Source organism: Drosophila gunungcola (assembly GCF_025200985.1).
Source record: "Drosophila gunungcola strain Sukarami chromosome 2R unlocalized genomic scaffold, Dgunungcola_SK_2 000030F, whole genome shotgun sequence".
Lineage (NCBI taxonomy): Eukaryota > Metazoa > Arthropoda > Insecta > Diptera > Drosophilidae > Drosophila > Drosophila gunungcola.
In genome coordinates this window covers 272,702-290,607 of record NW_026453176.1, presented here as the reverse complement: position 1 = coordinate 290,607, position 17,906 = coordinate 272,702, and the positions used below count along the sequence as shown (strand labels likewise).

The 17,906-nt window shown below is 46.7% G+C and overlaps 2 protein-coding genes across 2 annotated transcripts in view; one reads left to right on the top strand and one right to left on the bottom strand.

Annotated features, from left to right (window-relative positions):
• Nucleotides 1-17,906, bottom strand: part of LOC128256865 (low-density lipoprotein receptor-related protein 1) — a 59,976-nt gene that overhangs the window by 8,598 nt on the left and 33,472 nt on the right. Inside the window, 14 exon segments of the mRNA XM_052987557.1 lie at nucleotides 326-3,059; nucleotides 3,122-3,390; nucleotides 3,452-3,807; nucleotides 3,874-4,169; nucleotides 4,233-5,991; nucleotides 6,061-7,128; nucleotides 7,199-7,466; nucleotides 7,469-7,943; nucleotides 8,470-8,846; nucleotides 9,635-9,958; nucleotides 10,031-10,282; nucleotides 11,056-11,178; nucleotides 11,262-11,387; nucleotides 14,335-14,448. Coding sequence (XP_052843517.1) covers nucleotides 326-3,059; nucleotides 3,122-3,390; nucleotides 3,452-3,807; nucleotides 3,874-4,169; nucleotides 4,233-5,991; nucleotides 6,061-7,128; nucleotides 7,199-7,466; nucleotides 7,469-7,943; nucleotides 8,470-8,846; nucleotides 9,635-9,958; nucleotides 10,031-10,282; nucleotides 11,056-11,178; nucleotides 11,262-11,387; nucleotides 14,335-14,448 — 8,541 coding nt within the window.
• LOC128256869 (zinc finger and BTB domain-containing protein 47) lies at nucleotides 15,615-16,479 on the top strand. The gene has a single exon (XM_052987561.1). The coding sequence runs from the start codon at nucleotides 15,644-15,646 to the stop codon at nucleotides 16,388-16,390; it is 747 nt and encodes a 248-aa protein (XP_052843521.1). The 5' UTR covers nucleotides 15,615-15,643; the 3' UTR covers nucleotides 16,391-16,479.

Genomic DNA, 17,906 nt, shown 5'->3' with positions numbered 1-17,906 from the left:
ATCGCGAAACACTAAACACGTCTGTCACGTCACTCTGAGACATGTTAGACCTTTTTTGTATTTATATTTCGGTAATATTTATCAGTAGACACAAAAACAGTATATTCAAAATCGAGCTATTGTTTTAAAAGTTATAGGGGTATGAAGTCCTCTGCGACTGATAATGATAACCTAATATAGTTTCGTATTCTTTCTTTGTGTTCTTTTTTGATTAGCTTTCTTAACTTATGTTGAATATTCTCTTCATTAAAGAGTATGGTTTAATAAAGGCGTTATTCATGCCTATCCAAAATCTAAGGAGGAAACAAGCTCAATATCAACTCACCACTGGTGCAGAGATGAGCAGGCGGCGGACAGTCGGGAATGTGGGCGATGCCACCGCACTGGGGTCCCTCGTCCTCGCTGCCCACATCGCCGATGCCGCTGGGACAGTCCTTCTCGCCGTCGCACACCCACTTCTGGGGGATGCAGCGGCCAGAGCTCTTGCACTGGAACAGGTGCGGCCTGCATGGCCGACTGGGGCACTGCACCTCGTCGGTGCCGTCCTCGCAGTCGCTCTTTCCGTCACACTGCCAGCTGGCCGGGATGCAGACCTTGTCGCAGGCGAACTGATTGCTCCGGCACTCGGTGCGGCAGTTGATCTCATCGCTGCCATCCGGACAGTCCTTCTCGCCGTCGCAGTGCCACGAGCCGGCGATGCAGTTACCGGCGGCACAGCGGAACTGGCCGGGATCACAGCTGACGTTCGTGCGATTGGCACAGTCCAGCTCATCCGTGCCGTCCGGGCAGTCGGGATCGCCGTCACAGCGCCAGCTGGGCATGATGCACATGGTGCTGTTGCCGCAGTGCTCGAAGGTCACATCGCCCACCTCACAGGGCGTGGGGGCGCACATCTTCTCATCGCTGAAGTCGCGGCAGTCCTTCATGTTGTCGCAGAGGAACTTGCGCGGAATGCACTCCCCGCTGCCGCAACGGAACTGATCCGGCTGGCACTTGCAGAGCAGGGCCGTCTCGTCGCTGCCATCGCCGCACTGCTGCACGCCGTCGCACTTGTGCTCCTTGGGAATGCAGCGGTGGTTCTGGCACATGAAGTGCGTCTCCGGACACTGGCGGAAGATGCAGTAGCTGCGCCACTCGTCCGATCCGTCCAGGCAGTGGGTCACATTGTCGCAGGTCAGCTCCATGGGAATGCACTCGCCGGAGTGGCAATTGTACTGCAGGCTGCCGCAGCTCGTGTTCACGGGAGCGATGCAGCGACGACCATCGGCGGCCAGGACACCCTGGGTGCAGTGGCAAGTGGCCTGGCCACTCTTGTTCAGGATGCACACGTCCTCGCACTGACCGTTGAGGATCTTGCACTGGTTGGCATCGCAATTGATGCTACTGTTCTGCACCGCCACAATGCCCATGGGTCGGGTCACATGCTCGCGCAGGAAGAGCACATCCGTGCCCGTGTACTTATTGGCCCGGACCACGGCGTGGAGCACCCAGTCCGTCCAGAAGAGCAGATCGCCGTACACGGCCATGGCGAAGGCGTGCTTGGGCGTCGAATGGGCCAGCACCACTCGATTGCTGCCATCGTAGTCCGTCCGCTCGATCTTGTCCAGTCGCGCATCCGCCCAGTACAGTTTCTGCTGCTCCAGGTCGAGGGTCAGGGCATTGGGCATCTTAATGTCGGTCTTTATGATCATCTCCGTGCCGTAGCCCGTGAGGTAGGATCGCTGGATACAGGGCGTCTCCTCGTTCCAGTTTGTCCAGTAGATCATGCCCAGACACGGCTCCACAGCGATGCCACGCGGCTTGTCCTTCTCCCGCAGCTTGAGCACGTTCTTCACGTGGTTCTGGTTCTGTTCCGCCTGCTCGGAAAGATGCCGCAGCTCAACGCTCCGGATGGCCGCGTTGTTGTTCGAGGTCCAGAAGAGCTGCTCGTTGACAATATCGTAGGCCAGACCCTCCACTCGCTCTTGCTGACCCAGGAGCACTCGTTGTCCGGTGCCATTGAAGTACACCTGATTGATGGTGCTCAGTTGGACATCCGAGTAGTAGACCAACTGCTCCTCGTAGTTGTAGCTGATGGCAATCACATTCCGCATCAGGCTGGTATTGGAGATCATCTGCACGGGAAAGTTTTTATCGGCATGGTCCGTCATGTGGATGCTCTCGATGTTGCTGCGATAGCTGAAGAGCAGGAAGTTGTCATACGGCTCGCAGCTGGAGCCATCCGAGGCCAGTCGACTGTGGGCGCAGGCGCAGATGGCGCTGGTTCCATTGAACAGGCAGAGCTGCTCGCATCCGCCGTTGCTATGGCCACACGGATTGGTTCCCCGCTGCAGGTGCTTGGAGTATATCTTCAGATCCCTTATGGCATCCTGCTCCGTCTGCAGGACCACCTTCGACTGGCTGAGATTTGCCAGAGGAGCCACCCTGATGATACCCTCGTTGTACTTGTTTTCCGCCCAGTACAGATAGTCCCCCATCTTGGCCAGCGCCACTGGATTGTTGAGGCTTTCGTTCAACAGCTGCTGCCTTAGGTTGCCATCGTAGTCCACCTTCATCAGGGCATCCGGATATCGCTCGCACCAGTACACCTTGGTGGCCTCTATGTCCAGCACCAGACTCCCAACCGCCCAGTTGGCTCGCGTTTGGTTGACCAAAACAAAGGGCTGACTGCCATCCAGGCCAACACGACCTATGTGCTGTTGTGTGATGTAGAAGAGCAGGCCCTGCAGGGGATCCACCGCCAGGGCAGTGGGCTTGTCCAAATTGGAGACCACCACATACCGATGGCTGCCATCCAGACGAGCCACCTCAATGATATTCCGCTTTGTGTCGCTCCAGTAGATGTTGCCGGCCACCCAGTCGATGGCAATGCCACCCAGCCAGTCCTGCTGCTTGTATCCCACGAGATTTAGGGCCTCCAAAATGGTTTCCCTTTGGGTTCCATCGCGCTTCACGCGCGAGATACTGCCCAGTTCGTTGTCGCCCCAGTACAGCGTGTCCGTTTTGGCCAGGTAATCGATGAAGCTGGCCGAACTCACTCGCGAAATGGGCACCAGAGCCTGTTAGAAGCGTCGCTCTTATTAAAACTATAACTTTTAGAGACTAGACTACAACTTCTTACCGGTGCAGGCGTATCGAACTGCTCCGATGGATCGATCATTTCCACGCCCTGCAGCACATCGATGGAGTAGAAAATAAATTCCGCCCGCGGTACACAGCCAATGCGATTGTTGGGCTCCACATCGTAGCCGAGGGCGCAGCGGCAGGTGTGCTCAATGGACGAGGTGGCCAAGCAAAGGTGCTGGCAGCCACCGCGGGAGGCCCACTTGGCGCAGGTATTCGAGCCTGTCTGCGCATCCGCATGGTACATTTTCATGCTCTGAATGCTCTCTGAAATAGGTGATAGAATTTAGCCAAGTTAAAGTAAGGCTCAGTTTCAGGACACCCTTACTCGTGTTGACCCTCAGGAAGGACAGATTGGAGCAGGCTTCCTTCTCGCATTGCATGATCACGCTCTGAATGTTCTCCGGGAAGTAGAGCGTTCCATTGTAGACGGTCAGCGAACTGACCGAGGTGATTTGACTGGCCACCAGTACCTTGTGCGTTTCGTTTCTTGGAATGTCATAGTAGGCGATGCCCGAACTGTCGTAGGCATAGTACAACCTTTGCGAATCAAAGTCCATGGTCAAACTCTGGAGACTGTTCTCGTGCTCATAGATCAACACACGTCCCGAGCCATCTAGATTCGATTGCTCCAACTGGGACTTGCTTCCATCGGACGTAGAGTGTATCCAATACATCTTTCCACTGTAAGGATATCAGATATTATATTAGGTCAGTAATTCGGTGGAGATAATAGCCAAGGTGACTTACTTGGCCGGATCCAGGGCAATGCTGTCCACCATGTTGAGGTCCTTGTGAATAATGGCCACATACTCGCCCTTGAGGTTGCTCGCCAGAATATTGCACTTGATCTGACCCGAGGAGAAGTACAAGTTTCGGCCAATCCAATCGAGGGCAAAGCCATAGGGCTTCTCAATGTTAGTGTTTATAATGGGCTCAATAAGACCATTCGATATGCCAGCACTTGAAATTTCGTTCTGCTGGATGTCCGACCAGAAGATGCGGCTCTCGTCCACCAGAAAATCAATGCGTTGTGGGGCCACCAACTTAAACAAAGAGAAAACCATTAATATAATTTAAAGTTAATACGTAAACGCAACTTTACTCACCCTGGGCGACTGTCTGATGGTAGGAATGGTAAGGTGATTCGGTTGATGCAGATCAATACCCCGAATCTCATCGACCATGACGAACAGAAGCACCTGTTCATTGGGCACACAATTTCGTTCATTGGCCGGATCAAGGCGCATCACATGCGGACACTCGCACTTGAAGGTGCCCCTCCCACTCAGGAGGCAGAGATGCGAGCATCCTCCGTTGTTCTCCCCACACGGATTGCGATCCCAGGGCTGACGACTGGAGTGCATCACCTGGATGCCGAAAGGCTGGGATTGGGTGCGTTGTAGCACCTGCACGTCGCTACCATTCCACTTGTTGGCGCGTATTACCGACGTGGTACGCCAGTCCGTCCAGTACACATAGTTTTCGAACACAGAAATGGCAAACGGATGGGACAGAATTTCCTTGTTTCGCAGCACCACATGGTGCTCGGATCCGTCGTACATGGTGCTGCTGATCGAATCCGACTTGGCATCCACCCAGTACACCCGCTTTTGAGTGTAGTCCAGGGTCAAGCCATTGGGCCAACCGGCACTCAACTGCCAGCTGGTGGAGATCATCCGCCTGCCATCGCCCGACATGCTGGCCCGCTCAATCCTCGGTGAGTTGTCATCCCAATCGGTCCAGAAGAGCAGTCCCTCCCTCGGATCCAGGGCTATGGCTCGCGGGCTCTCCATATTGCCAGCGATCAGCGTGCGTCGGAAGCTGCCATTCAGCTTGGCCACCTCGATCTGATCCAGATTCGAGTCGATCCAGTACAGGTTCTTGCCCACCCAGTCCACGGCCAGTCCCTCGGTGGTGGAAAGACCCGAGTGGATGACGGCCTCCACATTACGCAGACTCTCGCCCACCAGCTGTCCTCTGTATATCTTGTCGTCGATCACATCCGTCCAGAAGATCTCCACGTTGGATTCATTATTGTAGAGGAAATCCAGGGCAATAATGTTCCGCAGAGAGGTGTAAAAGTTGCTGACCTCCAAGGTCTTCAGGTTGACGCCTTTGATGTCCTGTCTGTTGGTGAAGATCACGTACGGTTCATCCGGAGCGGTGCTCTTGCAGGTGAACCGATCATAGCCCAGGTCGAATCCATCCAGGCACCGGCAGTCGTAGCCCTTGCCGCTGCTCTCGCACACCTGCGAGCAGGTGTCCCAGTGATCGCAGGCGTGCTGCATGCTGCAGCGCTTTCCGTTCGGCTGCAGGTACAGGTGGTCCGGGCAGGAGCATATGTATCCCTCCGGCGTGTTGTGGCAGTGATGGGAGCAGTCGTGGCCGCGATCGCACAGCTTATCCGCGCACAGGAATCCCTCGTCCGTGGTGTCCTCGCAATCGTTCTTTCCATCGCACAGCTGATCCACCGTCACACACTGCTTGAATAGGCCACACAGCCTATCCGGATGCTCACAGATCACCGTCTCGTTCATGTCAAATCGCGTAGCATTGATGTGCGTGCAGTTCAGCTCATCCGTCTTGTCGAAACAGTGCGGAATGCCGTCGCAACGCAGAAATTCCGGAATGCACTCGAACGGATCCAGGCAGGCGAACTCCATGGGTGCACATTCGCCCAGCTCCTTCCACCCAGTCACCGGGTGGTTGTCGCTCTTGGTCTGGTTGCAGTTGGCCTCGTCGCTGAAGTCCTCGCAGTCGTGTATCCCGTCGCACATGTGCATTTCGCCATAGCAACCAATGGGCCGGCAGTACTTCTCGCCGTGACCGCACTCCTGCTCACACTCCACTTCGTCGGCATTGTTTCTGGAGTATGACAGAAGGGTATGGTATTAAAAAATGCTATTTATCCATACAACAATCCCCAAAGCTTACCCGCAGTTATCGATGCCGTCGCAGACATCGGCAAACTGGCGACACCGCCCGTTCATGCAGTCGAACTCCGGACACTTGCTGGCAAAAAACATCTCCGACGACTCATCGGAATCGTCGTCGGGGCCACAATCGACCACGCCGTCGTTGACCCAAGTCAATTGGATGCAGCGGCCGCTCTTCTGGCAGGTGAACTCGTTGCTGTTGCAGGTGCTGTGCTCGCAGTTCGCCTGATCCGACCCATCCGAGCAGTAGGCAATGGAGCTGCACAGCAGCGATCGCTGATAGCAGCGACCGTTGCACACAAAATTGTGCGTCTTGTCGCAGGTAATCGAGTTGCAGGGACCCTTCATGTCGGAGCTCTCATCACTGCCATCATCGCAGTCCTCGAAGCCGTCGCACATGTCCTTGCTCTCGATGCACTGCCGCGTGCTGCGGCAAAAGAATCCCGACGTGCAATTGGGGCGAATCGGTGATGGAGCCACCTGGGGGATGCAGTGGCTGCCGGTGCCATTTAGTGTAAATCCGTCGGGACAACGGCATATGGCACCTTTGGGCGAGTTCAAGCACATGCCCGGACACTTGGACAGCTTGCAGGCACTTGGTGTCTGGGACAGCGGCTGCGTGGCCACATCGAAGATTCGCAGATCTGCAGCTCTTCCCGCACGCTGTAAATGCACCGTTGAGCTAAATGTGCTCGAGAGGTTGGCCTGATGAGCATGGAACCGCCAAATCGTGGAGTTCTTGCTCTCGACCCAGTATATCAGTCCGTTGTTCTGCACCATCGAGTACGGGTGGAACTGGTCCGACTTGAATAGCACCTCGCGTCCGGTGCCATCGAGCCGCATGAGCTCAATGGTGCCCAGTCGGATGTCGCACCAGTAGAGCTCTTTGGTGCGTCGATCCACGTCCAGGCTGCGCGGCCATTGCATGGGCATCGCGGCGGTGCCCTTGGCCAGCAGCTCCTTGTGCGTGCCATCCATCCAGGCGCTGTAGATGCCGGCCTCGCAGGATTGCGACTCCCATTGCGACCAGTAGAGCAGTCCAGTCATGGGATCCAGTTCCAGGGACCTAAACCAGTACGATTCATTGGGTAATTACTTTGTTACATTACATCAGCAGCAGCAACATCCACACTTACATGGCATCACAATCTGTGCTGAAGGTTAGCACCTTGCTTAAATTGCGCAACGAAGCCACCTGCAGGCTCTTATGGCTGGACCAGTACAGATGATCATTGATCCAATCGAAGGCCAACGCGTGCACCTTCTTCAGACCGTGGGTCAGTAGCCGGTGGACACTGCCGTTCAGCGACTGACTCCGTATGCTGCACGTGGACTCCTCATTCCCGATGGGGCTATGCCCCGAGTCACCAAGCACATAGAACACCGCCTTGCCGCGAACATTACATCGATGGCCAGTGTTCTGGTGACGTTGTATACGGGCACCATCACATCCGGTTGTTCGCCCATCTGCTCCAGCTGCTGCACTTGCTCGGTGTCCAGCGGAACGCCACTAATCCTGGCCAGGTGCTTATCGCTGAAGACTAGAAACTTGTCGAGGGCGGAGAGCAGACAGGTCGTCTGATTGTGCAATTTATAGCCGGCGGTGCATAAGCATTTGGCGCTGGCGAATCCTTTTGTCCACTGCGGCACACAGATCTGATTGCAGCCGGCATTGTTATCCCGGCACGGATGGGCCACCTCGGGCTGCTTTTGCCGGTGGAAAATTCGAAAATTGGCTCCGCGGCTCACATTCGAATGGAGGACGCGGGCCTTGAGCGTGAATTTGTCGAGGGCAACGATATCCATGTCCGTCCAGGTTGCCAAATAAATTGAGTTTTCAAAAACCTCCACGGCATTGATGGATTTCAATGGCACATGGGACTGAAATGGCACGATGAAGAATTATAAAACATTGCGAGCCCCAGAAGGTATGCTATACTTTTGTTTATCTCAAACTGTATTTTTAAAAGCTACATTTGATGAAATCAAATTTAAACATAATTATACTTAAAATAAATTTAAAAACGTTTTAACTAAATGGTTTTTTTTTTTGTGAAATTCGAAACACATTTTTATTGTCTGAAATTTTGTCAAAGACAAGGTTATAGTTTTGTTTAACTAAGTTAAGTTTCAAATGATCAAGTTCGCCAAAATTTTGTCATTGCAACATTTAATCAAAGAAATAATGCTTAGCATATTTTTTTAAACACTTTTTTTCTGTATTTTTTAAATGCATTATAATTACTAAAATTTATTATAATTGTTTTTTTTAGATTATATATTGAAGAGTTAGTAGTCTTCTTAAAATTAAGAATACCAAAATTCCCCTTAAAATAACTATAATTAAATATCATAATTTTTTCTTTCCACAAACTTTTATAATAACTTAACCCAACGTAATACTCACATCTGGTGGTCTTTTCAGGGTCCAACGGTTCTGTCCATCATAGTTCACGCGCTCCACTACATCCTTGTAGATATCAATCCAATAAAGCAACTCATTGGCCAGGTCCAAAGTGACGCTACTCGGATGATAAACCTGGTCAGTAACCAAAACAGTGCGATTGCTGCCGTCGAGCAGAGAACGCGACACACTGGACGTGCCGTCCGTGTAAAACAGGTAGCCTTTGGTGGGGTCCAGCACCAGCGAGGCTATGAGATCCACCTGCTGTAGTATCAGGCGGCAGTAGGTCATCGCATTGGTGCACAGATAGACCAGGCCGTCGTCCTCGTTCAGCAAATACCAATTACCCGCCAGCCAGTCGAGGCGAAGTTCCGCAAAAACTGTGCGAAAAAAAACATAGATCCAGGCAAACAATGAAAACGGGGGGGAAAGTTAAGCTTTTGGCAACGAATCTTGAAATACTCTTGATTGACAGATATTGGAAAATAACAACTTAAATTCAATCAAGTTTTGTAAATTAATGAGAAACATCCTATATAAATTGGTTCAAGCGGAGCAAAGTTGTTTAAAAAAATTAACTCTTATGGATACAAGTATGTTATTAATAAAAGTTTCAAATATTTTATAAGAAACTTTGACTGAAAACACAAATAAATACTTTATAACCAGGGATTGCAAGAGTTACATTTTGTAAATAAAATATTTTATAAGGAACTTTGAATACTTTATAACCAGGGGCGATTTAAGAGTTTTGTTCTGATTTTTATAATTAAAATTTAAAATAAATCTTACTGTTTTATTTCAAAATACAAATTGTGAATTACTTTAACATTTGAAATTTTTAATACAAATCACACAACTACTGTTGTTTTGAAAAAGACAATACTTGTTTTAAAACAACTTAAACAAGAATGGAATTCAAAAGTTTGTGCTATTTTAGGCGAGTTGATTCAGAAATGTATGTTTGATTAACTGCATTTTCTTGTAGCTTACACTTTAGTCTATGATTTTTATTTATTATTACTTTTGTTATTTGCAGTCCCTTTTCAGAATTCAGTTAAAAAAGCGGATTACATTTCTAGCTGGGCAGAGAACTCCGGCTATAAACTGGAACACCCTCCGCAAGGGTACCAAAAGGGGTCAAGATAAGATAAACACACACACTCACATTGCTGCGTGGAGACGAACGAGGAGATGGGCATCGTCCAGTTGACCCGGGCGTCATCGATGCGCTGGCACTGCATTTGCAGCTCGTGCCAGTTGCTGTGAAGGGCGCAGAGGGTGCGGTTCCGATGCCACACCTCGAAGGCGTGAACGAGGCGAAGGGGTTCCGTGGACAGCAGTAGCTCCTCACTTCCGGTGCCATCCTTGTCGTCCGTTACTATGGCCGTATCCTTTGCACCCGTGGGTCCGATGACTTCGCCATTCGTTCCAATGCGCCGTATGTTGCCCTGCGAAAGAAAAGTCAGCGTGGCCGGCTCCGTTGGTGGCACTATAAATTGAGAGGGATTAGCTGGATGTGTATCTGTAACTGGGATGTTTTTTTTTTTTTTTTTCGCCCTACCATTGATGGCCCGGCAGTGCCTGCCCTTGGTCTTTGAATAGCCGGAGACGCAGGAGCACTCGTAGGAGCCGGGCGTGTTGCGACACACCTGGTCACAGGTGCCCGGCTCGGAGCACTCGTCGTAGTCCACGCAGCGGGTGGAGTTGGCCGACTCGGACACCTGACCCGTGGGGCAGTAGCATCGCGGACCTTCCGGGGTCAGTTTGCAGTTGTAGCTGCAGTTCAGCGCGGCACAGGCAGCGTTTTGTTTATCTGTTTGCAGATGGGGATTATCATTAATATTATTATCTATAAAACAAATACAATTATATGGAAATATATAGGCCACACGTTTAGATTAAGCACGCTAAAAATCAATTTTACCACAAATATACATAATACGTTGTTTTTCTTGTATGATTTATTTGTAAGAATTATTGTAAATTGAATTATTAGGCAAACTAGTATAGTGTTCTTAATATAATCAATGACTTTCAGTACAGGTATTATTTTAAAATTTCTACTTTTGGCCGACTTTCTTTAATAAATGTTAAGTTACCAATAAGCGTTCATGTAATATTTAAAGGAATTTTTGTATTTAAGATGTAAAAATGGAACTCGGTTAGAGAAGTAAACTCAGAAATTTTTTTATACAAAAAAAACATTAGTTTAAGTAGCTGTTTAATGGTATTAATTTAATGCTGAATATACTTTGTTACTTCATTTCTAAGCCGACTAGTTGAAGTGTTTCATTCGTTAGTATTATTTAATATAAAAAAAGGTACAAATCTTAGTTTAGTAAAAAAAAAAAAATATTCGTTACAAAGGCTTTTTGTTTAAATATTCAGAAATTTGCAAAAGAACATAGACAATTAAAAAGCACAAGTTAAGAATTAAGATTTCAGTAAGCTTTTTATCTTTTAGTATCTGGCAATTTCCGGAACACCTTTCCCCTGCTGGCTGTATTGGCCAACGGCAAACGCTTGTGTTGGCCGTCGACCGGCCAATTAGCTGCATCGACCAGCTAAAGCTGTAGCTGCACTTACCACATTGCAGCTCATCGTTATCACAGTCCCAGCGGCCATCGCAGAAACGGGACAACTCCAGGCAGTCGCCGTTGCGGCACTGGCCCTCGAAGGCGCGGCACTTGGGCGTAGCGCCATTTGGACCTGGTCGAAAAGCGGACAAAGAGGTGGTCAAGTCAGGCTGGGTGGTGACGTTGCCAACAAGCGAGGCTTGCCGGCTTACTTACAGTTCAGTTCGTCGGATGTGTCGCCCTTGCCGCAGTCAAACTCCCCGTCGCAGAGCCAATTGTTCGGGATGCAGTGGCGGCTAACCCCGCACCGAAACTGTCCCTCGTTGCACTTGGGCGCCTCGGCTGGAAAACAGAAACCCAGAACAGAACCCCAAACTCAGTACATTCACTCCTCCCGTACAATAACAATAACCGAAATGAAGATTTATGGTAGGGTTTGTTAGTGGTCTTGGGGCTGGTTCGCTGGTTTGTTGCTCCGCTTTTTGGCCAAACAAAAAAATTGCTGCTGCTGCTGCTACTGCTACTGCTGTTGTTCGTACAAATCGCTGAATTATTTCGCGAGATATCGTAAATAACACGCAAGCAAGGGCAGTCGTGGCCAACTTTCGGCAGATATAAAAGTTTGAACTTTAAGTTGAAAATCCTAGAAATAACTGTGTAATCCTGACACTTATAATTTGAAAGGAGCGTGCGTGGGGAAAAACAAACCCATACGATAATTTAAAAGTGACATTTCGAAAAATAATAAAAAATATAGAATTAGAATTATACATACACACACATATATTTTAAAAGGAAACAAATTAGGACTGTGACCATCTGGTATGGCAGCTTTCTAAAATGGAAATTACCCCTAGTTTCCTTTCACTCCTTCTCCCTTTCATGGTCATTACCCAATTAGCTCGACTTTTATTAAAGTGAATGAGTTTTATTCTCATTTTAGGGGGTGACAATGGGCAACCCTCGAAAGACCACGTAGAAAAAGGGAACTGTGACAAATACGCTTCGCTAAATGGCACGTTAATTTTTTGAGTTGACTTTGCTTCCAGTTAGTTGAACTCCCTGTGGCACTTAAAAATGTTTAACAATTGGCCGGCAACATCATTTTTGACCATTTTTGGGGACCAGAGTTGATTAAATAAATGCCGGGATCCAGTTTGCACCATTTTTACTGGTGGTCAGCATCCCGGGCCACCATCTTCACGGCTCCCCTGACAAAATTTCTGGTCCTGGTTTCCTTTTCGCCATTTACTCCGTGCACTTCGGGATCGTGGGGCAAAATAAAAAATTTAAACTTTCCTCTGGACCCCGTGACTGCATGCCCTTGGGCTTATTACGTATTATATCCGTGTTGCCATCCGCCATCCGCCGTCCGCCAGCGCCATGCAAATTGCCACGCGAATACGGGAATACGGCAGTTCGGGACTACGGAAGCACAACAGACGGAGACATGGACACGTCCAATGCTTGTCTCTGGAGTTTAACCTCTTGGCAGGCAAAATATTTTTGGCCGTTCCCATGTGTTGCCAATGTGGCTTTTATGGTTATAATCGCGCATGTCGGTCGGATGTCGCCGCTCCTCGTGCTCCTGCCTCCGCCACATCACCCATGGCCACCCATCCGCTGTCAAGGCATTGTCATTGCTGCCTTTGATTTGGACCTCCATTTGCGGGGCGAATACAACGCGTTATTTGAATTCTTCTTTGCACATTTTCCTTTTATTTGTGTCAAACAATTTGCATCTCTGAAATGCTCACAAGGAGCACAAATGTATGACTCTAGGAAAACAGGAAAATATTATAATATTGTTCGTAATGTCTGCTGCATGGGGACATTCCACTTAGAGTGAAATGAGAAAAGAGACCTCGTTAAAGTTGATACACTCGATAATGGTAAATAAATAGATATGACCAATATGCGTAGTAAAGTGACCGAATAGGTCAATAGGTATAAAACTAAATTAAACAAAAACCGATATGGAAAAATCTCTCAATTAGGGATTACATTTAAAAAAAAATATTTATCCCAGCTTTTATCACAAGACTAAAGTTTTTATTAAATTGTCAGACAAAGGCATAGATATATATAAAATAAATTCTTTAACAAATTTATTTGACTTTACTTGCACACTTTTTTATCACAAGACCCAAGTTCTCATTAAACTGGCAAACAATGGCATAGGTAAATATTAGAATGCGGGTCCTTTTTCTTATATTTTTAAACTACAAGTTCGTAAAAAGTTCTCATTTATTTGCAATTTAAATATTCTTCGGTGGGTTTCTTTCCCTACCAAACGATTCCCATGAAAGTTGCAACTAAAATATTGCCAAAGCTCAAATATTCACAGTTTTTAAATCCCGAGAGTCCATTTAAGTCAAGCCTCATTTAAAAGTTGCGTATAAATTTGAATACAAATTTATATGGAGAGGAGATCTGAGGAAACTTTTTTGTCGCTAGTGTAACGAGGCCAGTTTAAATGCAATATATCAAGAGGCTTATATATATATATGACAACACTTTATAAACTTTGTGTGTGTGAGTGTGTGTGTGTGTGCATGTAGTATGCCTGCACTCAGTTCAGTTCAGTTTAATTGAAATCGCGCAGGCAATACATAAAGAGAAAGGGGCGGGATGTTGGGCGAATGTAGATGACAACGATGTGCCAGGCACATATATTATAATCTGTTGCATTAATATTTGCCGACAATTTGTCGTCTGAGTTGTTGTCGTTCTCTCTCCGTCGGCAGTGCCATAAAAATTAAATTAAAAATGCCAGAAGAACTCTCCGGGCCAGCAGCAATTGTTGCAGTTTGCTGTTTTCATTGAGCGAAACAACAAGAAGACAGAAATGACAATACATTAATTTTAGCCTTGTGGATTTTTCCTCTTATCACAAGCCTCGAGGAAATTAAGGAAAAACGCTTAAATTTCCCTCTGACAGTCAACCAGTGCTGGCTTTTAAGGTCCATGAATGGGCTGGGTTTTCAATTTAGAGGTTTGCTGGACCAAAAATGTCTCGACAACTAATTGCATTTGCCGCGGACAGCCGGTGAATGGTCCGGTACTTTCGGCAATGTATTTGTGGTGAATTTTTAGGCCTGCCCACCTGTCATTAGGACGGACACACAGGGCATGGCCCAAAAAGCGTTCCGACCAAACAGTCAAACCAATAATAAAGCAATCACCGCCTGCTAATGTCCCCGGCGGGTAGCTAGCCGCTCTTGTGGATTTCCATCGGGTTTACATAGATCGAGGGACACATTGAATACTCGAATACTCGAACACTCACCGCACTCGCCGCCCTCGTCGGACCTGTCCGGACAATCGGCCTTGGAGTCGCATTTCCATCGCATCGGTATGCAGAATCCGTCGCTGCATGTGAAGTACGAGGCTGGGCAGGGACCTGCAATGGGATAGATGGCGGAATAATGGTCAGTCGGGGCAATTGGGAAAGAGGAGACGAGAATATCGAGGCAGCCATTCAATCATTTGAGGCTCTGCCAAGTTTGAATTTTAATGAATGCAAGGATGTGTGTGTGGAATGGAAACAATTATGGTAATGGCTAAGCTTTTCATTGTTGCCAAAGTGGTTTTCCATACGGTTCAATACGGCAGACTCATACATTTGGATAGCCATTAGCATTTAATATTCGTAGGTTTTAAGTGGAGCCGATTTCATGAACCATTAGAGCATATTATATTATAATCTTATTATAAATATATAAAGACATATTAATAAGGATAATACGTTAAACTATATTCTTTACATTTGGTTATATGGCTTCTAATTATTTATTTATCAACAATTTGAGTTCTCAATAGATTGCTTGGAATATAAATGTTTTTAATATGATTTCACCTTACACAATGCTTAAATACGAATGTAAATAAACCAGACATCTAGACAATTAAATATTTTCTAATAAGATATATATTTTCCATAATTTTAAAACACAAATTTAATCTATTATATCAAAGCGCATTATTCTAATCGAATCCTCAATCAACGCACGCCCTCATAAATTATTCCCGAATAATAATGATTTCAATCTCTTGATCCACAGCTGTGTCCAATAGGTTGCCAAATTATTTTTCCATTTAATATGCAGAGTGGAGACGTGTTAACGCCACCTAGCCAACCGCCAACCACCACCCATCATACTACCCACCGAAAAGCGAAAAGCCTGCTGCTGTTTCATTCTCTTCCCTGAAATTGTCAGATAATTTCCATGTTTATGCAGTTGTTGTAGCCCCAGTACGTGCCTACAATTAAACATTAACAACGGAGCCGCATTGTTGGAAGCCAAATGCTGAATTACGTGACTCTGGAACACTGCATCATTAGCCCTAGTCGAAGCTGTTTCTAACTTTTCGTAAACAATAAAAAACTTATTTAAATTTGCTTAGCGCATAAATATGGGGGTGTCAGAAAATGTGTCGAGCTTCCTGATAGCCACAATTTCGGGTTCCGAAGACCCACTTTCCCAAGTTAAACAAAGTCTTCGACTTGTTTACTCAGCCGCCCAAAAGCTGAACTTTGGATCGCCATAAAAGCCGTGGCTCAGGAATAGTGCAGCAACATAACACATCCAGCAGTCATGTCATCAAAGTGGCTCATGTTTGTTGCCCTGGTGGCATTGCTCAGCATTGGCACTGGCACCTCTGCCAAGCCAAGGAGGTCTACAATCCAAGCCAGACCCGCCTTAGAGCAGATAAGTCGCCTTCAGCGTCTGAATGCCAGGTATTATGCCGTTCAGCAGGATGAAGAGGATGGCGATGATATCCTGGAGCACGAAGAGGATCTAGCCAACGATGGTGAGGATGGTGATGAGGATGGGGAGGAAGACGACGAAACCAAGGCTGAGGAGCAGGAGGAGATGGATGGCCAAGTGGATGCAAAAAAGTTGACCTCAAACACCAATACCTCACCCGTAAAGGCACAGACTGGAGTGAAGCAGCAGCAGGTAGAGGAGGAAGAGGAGCTGTCCCCCCAGGATCTCGAGGCGCTCAAGGAGCTCGAGAACGAGGCCGAGGACGAGGACGAGGAGGAACCGCAGGCGGAAATCGATCTGGCCCGCGCCGAGCCACGTAATCGCCGGCGAGGTGGCAGGCGCAACGGCGGGGGCGGACGCAGGGGGCGTGGCAAGAAGAACAACCGCCGAAGGGGCAACCGCAGGTGCGGGGGCAAGGGAAGGCGCGGTCGCCGTGGCCAACGCAGACGCTCTCCATCAAAGCGCAGTGGCAACAAACGACGAACGGGCCAGAAAACAAACAGCAACCGACAGGGCCAGAAAAACAAAACAGCCAAGAAGCCAGATGCAGCGCCATCCACAAAAGTGGCCTAAACCTGAGTGGCCTGCCAACTCCCACCCTTAAATGCAGCTTTAAAATTCATTTAAACGGCAGCAAAACCCCAAATAAATAACAACAACTAAAAAACACTTTGATAATTTGCTTTGATTATCTGGTAGACAGTTCAAGTATGCAGTCTTTAATTTTAGAAAAAGCTATTTAGCAAAAAAATAACAAAAAGGAACTTTAAAATTTAATCTGATCTAAAGTCGATTGTAATAGTTTTAAGTTAAGCAAGTAAAAAGTACTGAAACATACAGACGGATTACACCTGTAATGCTGATTAAGAATATGTTTTTTTTTATAACTATAAATAAATAAGCAAAGATTCAGGACAATTGGTGTTTATAAATTCTACTATACTACTAAATTTTAAATCATACAATACTAATAAGTCTTGTAAATCTTTGAAGCAGGATTCACGCAAACACTCACAAGTTTCTGGACAGGGACTGGGGCAATTTTCCAAGTTTTCAATTACGTTTTTACAATATCAAGATCATACTCCTGATGAGAACATATTAAATAGAGTACTTTTCTTTTAAAATATGTTCTCATATACATATATATATATACATATATTTCCATGAAATGAAGTTAGGCAGAAACCATAATTAGGCCCTGAAATTTAAATTAGTGTGGCTTTAGCATTGACAATTTAATTAACTAAAGTCTGATAAATTAAATATATGTATTTCTTAGGAAAATTTATTTTTCTGGCCCCTTTGCTTTGTTTACATTTATTGCACTTTGGATGTTTTTTTAAACAATAAGCCAATACTAATTTAAAACAATACAGAAACTGTGAATTCATTTTTATCTAATTTTTCATGCGTTATATTTGCAGCTCAACCCAGCTAAGCAACAACGGTGTTCTAATATCGCCGTATATATCCGAATGGCTTAACTTTATTGTGGCATACTTTTCAGACCAAATACTCACGTATTTCAACAGCGAAAGTTTTTATCGCGAACTCATATACACAGGTGGGTATGCCAGGTAGCAACCGCAAGTCATAAATTTCGCCAGCTATTCCGCTTTTGTTATAGTGCTTTTTTATGTATTTATGCTAGTATGCTTGTATGACCCCATAAATTATAAAGCGCTGCAATTTCGTTTAGCAGCTTTTGCACTGTTCGAAATTAGTTTTACGCCTCTTTTTGATTTAGTTCATATTGGGGTTTACTGCTAGCTCCACATAAAAATCAAAATAAAGCATTTGAGCTGCAGTTTGTGAGCCAACTTCACCCCAAACTCTGGCCAGGACTCATTCAATTTCAGTTTATTTTCCCTTCAGCTTATCTTTTTCCATGGCTGCCTTGGCCATTGAGTTCGTTTACCTGACAGCGTCGTCATGCCAATCGTTTGTTCAAGGATGTTCCACAGAAAGTTCTTTCGAATTCAGTTTGTTTTGGGCACAAAATATTGGATTAAATTGAATACAGAATACCCATAAAGATTTGTTAGTAAGAGCTTTGCTTATTAAACAAAGAAAGACAAAAGTAAAC

Coding starts and splice junctions, on each gene's coding strand:
- LOC128256869 (XM_052987561.1), top strand. CDS start 15,644: ATGTCATCAAAGTGGCTCATGTTTGTTGCCCTGGTGGCATTGCTCAGC.